The following is a 4886-nucleotide window of genomic DNA, read 5'->3' as shown; positions in this document are numbered from 1 at the left end:
CTCAACACGTGCTACCAGCGTCAATTGACTCCCGCTGTCACAACACACTAACGAATCTTCTAGAATATTCGTCACGTGACCCCGCTGTCGTAACACACTAGCGAATCTTCTATAATACTCGTCACGTGACCCCCACTGTCATAACAATATGAATAATAATTTTGTGTTGTTATTGTACTTTGAACAAATCTTATGCACTTTAATTAGTATTCAGCCATGGAATTAGATACAGAAAAATTTTTAGTAACTCTGTGTAGTCAGTTTTAATTGATAGTATTGACATATTTTCAAACATTTTTATGTATCACAATAATAGGTTTTTGGATTTACTTTATATAGACTTGGCTTTGATAAGTATATAGATAAAAGTTAAAAGTTCAGAAAGAAAATTTAAATGTTTATGTTAACATTTGACTATCAAAAGTGTGGTGCTTTATTTTTATTTTTCTGTTTAGTGCTACTATTGCTACAAGAACAAACAGTGCTTGTTTGTTACCTATGAAGATCTTGTGTCTCATTTGGAAGAATGTGGAACACTTGAAAATATAGCATGGGGCACTTGTATAAGTAAGTTAAATTTTAATATATTTTATAAGATCTTAACAAAATAGTTTGTAAATTGATGATGTTATTTTCTTATTATTGCTTATAATTTTTTGTTTTATTTCAACAAGTTAACTTTGAAGCACTGGTCATCTCCATGAGTGTATTAGGAGGAATCATCTTTTTGGGCATAGCAATAAGTTGTTGCTGCTGCTGTCGTTTTTGTCACATACGAAATAAAGAGAAGCTTCAAGCTGAGCTTGCAAAATGGAATAGACAACGAGAAAATCTCAAAGTTAAAGCTGAGGAAAGGTAAAAAAATTTGCATGTGTATTTCATGTGAATCATTGTTTCAGTGAGTGTTTGAAAATAAATTGTCATAAAGTGTGTACTAACCTACATAGAATACTTGGTATACAGAAAATATACTGCATAAGCTAAGAACTAGCTAGTGAAATGGATAAACATATGTTAGCCAATAAAGAAAAATATGTAATTAATATACCAAAATATTATTTTTAATAATTAGCTTGAATGTTTGTTTCTTAATTGCATGAGATTTCTTATTATATAACATCAGAAATATTGTATCATAAATTTACCAATATTTTGGATAACCAAATTCAAGTGAATATCTTGCATGAACATGTTATTCATTTGTATAACATGTAAATTAAAATATTCTAAGCATTGTTCTGACAATGACATTCATCATCATACATCTGCAGTTGCTGTGGTCCATCTATATATATATATATATATATATATATATACAATAAATTAGTCTTGTGTGAAAAAGACAGACTTTCACCAGCCCTAATACTTACATTATCATCTTAAAGCTGTTGTGAAAAATATTTACTAAATTTTATATTATAATTATCATATAAAAATGGTTCAATGTTTGTTACACTTAATAAGACAATATTAGTTTATTTCCTCTTTTAAACATTTCTACAAGCTTAAATAACTTTTAAACTGTCATAAGTTAATTGTTTAGACCTACATTTACAAACGACATTATAACTCTCTAAAAACAGGACTAGGATACCTACAGTATTGCCAGAAACTTCAAGAAAATTTGTTTTGTAATTATTCTTTTGAGGTGTACAGGTTCAAAATCTCCAACAATACCTTTCTAGCAGTACGTATGTATTCTGAGCAAATAGTGAATAGAACAATAATTGTTTCTTTTTGAGCTTTCTTGCTTGTAAATTCTCTAAATAAGATGTTTGACTTTGTCATTTTTTGATAATTTTAAATTTGTTGTTCATTACTGCCTTTCTAACACAGGAGGGAAAAACGTAAGCAAAAGTTAGATGAGATTCGTGAGAAATATGGTAAGATTCCTTAGTTATTTCTGTTTGTTACTGCAAATTTTAATGTAAAAATGCTGAAAAGTACTAGTATCATCATACTGAATTTATAATGATGACATTTAAACTTCAGCATTAATTTTTGGACCATTTAATTTTCAGTTTTTACTTCAGGAATATACTTTATTTTTAAATATTTATTTTCATAGTATTCTCTCAACATAAATTATAAAATATTGTGTTGTTTAAGAACATCTTAGTTTGAAGCTATTGTAGCCAAAAGGTAAAAATGTACAATATGTTTTTCATATTCTTTCAAACTTTAGACCTATATATTATTATGCATTCTTTAGTTAATCAATGTTCATAGATATGCATTTCATTGCCATATTTCTAAATATATTTATTAAAATGCCAAAGATTATTAATCAATAACCATAACAGTCTATTATTTTTTGTTTCCTACAAGATCTTGATAACAAGAATAGCATAGAAATATATTGGTTTTATGATATTTAATAAAAACATGATGCTTACTGCTAATTTATATCAAGATTTTTAACAGAGTTATGCATTATTTGCTTCATGTACATTATATTAAAGATCAAGTTCTTGTGTATGGCATTCCTTAAATATAGCTTTACATAATATGTATACATATATATACACATATATATAAACTATTTCTTTGAATGCATAGTGAATAGGTGCCATTAATAATTTATTGAAATGCAGATGTATAGAAATGTCTTTTTTCTTCTTTTTGAAACATCTAATTCTTACCATTTTAGGTATTTCTAATTATAATATATGTTTCACAAAAATTACTTGTCATTTAGTTTCAAAAGTTAATTTCTATAACATACAGTTGGTGTGCTAATTAATTTAGTAATAGTAAACTAAATAAAGAATAAATATTTATTAATCACAAAATACGTAATTTTAAAATTGAAAATTTAATTTTCGTGATAGTAAGATATATATATATCATACTTTTTTTTTTTACTAGGACTACCAAAAGAAAATCCAGCTTACAAAAGGTTTGATGAAAGTGCAGAACCAAATATGGCAGACTTCAAAACATAATATATAATTATGATTTAATTTATTTTTCATACAGTAATTTTGGAAGAATAATGAATGCCAGAACATTTCAACATTCGTTTAAAAATGTATAAATAGAATTTAAGGTATACACATGTATATGCATACAGCGTAAGTGTTTTCTGCTGATGTACTACTTTTCAGTATGTTCTATCATGTGTACATTGTGTCTCTATTTTATCTTCTCACTAATTTAATAAAAAATTGAGCATTTTATGAAGAGAAAGTCTGCTTTTAAGTAGTTACTAAATCAGAATATCTGGACTGTTGAAATATAGTACTCTATACTTGACTTTTTAATTGTCATTGTTCAGGTATTTATTCATAGCAGTTATTTTGTTTTCAAAGTGCTGTAGTTTCCTGTGCCCCAAAAGTGCACGTAATTTTTCATGTATTTACACATCTGTATCATAGCACTTTATGAATTTGAAGCATATGCTATTTTTCGAAAAACATTTTTTTTTAAATAATGATCATGGTTTAAGACCCAAAAATGTATAGTTTATATTTTTTACAAAACTTGTTATGATCAATACTTCACTATGAAACAAGTGCCTTAATTTATATTATCAGTTAATGAATTTATATACTGTTTTATCATAAACTGTTTGAGCCATACATTATGTGATAAATATGCTGTAACAAAATAAATATGTCATAGAATAGGAATAAAAAGCATAATTTATTTTCTCGTATTTCTTTGGATCAATTTATTTAACATTTTTTTCAAGGCAACTAGTATACCAGAAAACTAGGGATTTGAGGTAGTGACTTCTACCTGTGGTATTCTCGGTAATACAATGAACACCACTGACCTAGTAAAGAGGAAATTAGGATACATAGGATGAAATTAAAAACAAAATTTTAAGATGAATTTCAATGAAATTTAAACACAAACCAACATTTATTTATGCTATTGGTTAATCTGATGCAATTATATACAAAATTCATACTATTGCGTCAGCGAAGTCACATGACTAGTGTCACGCCACGTTTCTAGAACTGTCCTGTACCTTGGTGAATGCCCTAGCATTTACTAGATATAGGGTAGGCTGGTATATAAAAGATGGTCACAACGTGATGGAATAATGTGTGTGTAGACAGTGAGTAATTGATCTGCAGTCAGAGAGTATTATTGAGCACGTTCGTTGTTATAGCGTTTGTTTTAGCGCGATTGTTGAAGTTGGGTGTATCGGTAAAGTTATATTCGGAAAGAATAAACCAGTTTTATTAAGTAAGGACTTGTGTCGTTAAAGTTTCGTCGGAACGAATTTACGGAAAATCAATTAACAAACGGAGATGTAACAAATTGGTGTCAGAGAGTGGGATAGAAAAAAAAAGAGGGAAGAAAAATGGAAACGAGAGGCGGAAAATCAAACTACAGCTTAGCAGACTTGATGGCAGCAATACAAAAACAAGAAAAGAAACAAGAAGAACGAGAAGAGAAATTACAGCAGTTGTTTGAGGAAAAAGAAAAGAAACAAGAAGAACGAGAAGAGAAATTACAGCAGTTGTTTGAGGAAAAGGAAAAGAAACAAGAAGAGAGACAACAGCAGTTGCAAGAAAACATGCAACAGTGGCAGCTCGAACAACAAAATAAACAAGAGAAATTACAGCAGTTGTTGGAGGAAAAAGAAAAGAAACAAGAAGAGAGACAACAGAAGTTGCAAGAAAACATGCAACAGTGGCAGCTCGAACAACAAAATAAACAAGAGAAATTACAGCAGTTGTTGGAGGAAAAAGAAAAGAAACAAGAAGAGAGACAACAGCAGTTGCAAGAAAACATGCAACAGTGGCAGCTCGAACAACAAAATAAACAAGAGAAAATACAGCAGGTGTTGGAGGGAAAAGAAAAGAAACAAGAAGAGAGACAACAGCAGTTGCAAGAAAACATGCAACAGTGGCAGCTCGAACAACAAAATA

The 4886-nt window shown here is 28.9% G+C and overlaps 1 protein-coding gene across 1 annotated transcript in view; it reads left to right on the top strand.

Annotated features, from left to right (window-relative positions):
• Nucleotides 1-3648, top strand: part of LOC111087442 (pituitary tumor-transforming gene 1 protein-interacting protein-like) — an 11154-nt gene extending 7506 nt beyond the window's left edge. The window contains exons 3-6 of the mRNA XM_022394067.1: nt 456-567; nt 675-855; nt 1837-1883; nt 2869-3648. Of these exons, the coding sequence (XP_022249775.1) occupies nt 456-567; nt 675-855; nt 1837-1883; nt 2869-2945 (417 nt within the window). The 3' untranslated portion in view covers nt 2946-3648. The remainder of the gene's footprint in view (nt 1-455; nt 568-674; nt 856-1836; nt 1884-2868) is intronic.
• Nucleotides 3649-4886: the final 1238 nt, after the last annotated feature.

Source organism: Limulus polyphemus, unplaced genomic scaffold, assembly GCF_000517525.1.
Source record: "Limulus polyphemus unplaced genomic scaffold, Limulus_polyphemus-2.1.2 Scaffold2154, whole genome shotgun sequence".
Lineage (NCBI taxonomy): Eukaryota > Metazoa > Arthropoda > Merostomata > Xiphosura > Limulidae > Limulus > Limulus polyphemus.
The sequence above is the reverse complement of the archived record's forward strand: the minus strand, read 5'-3'. Positions and strand labels throughout refer to the sequence as shown.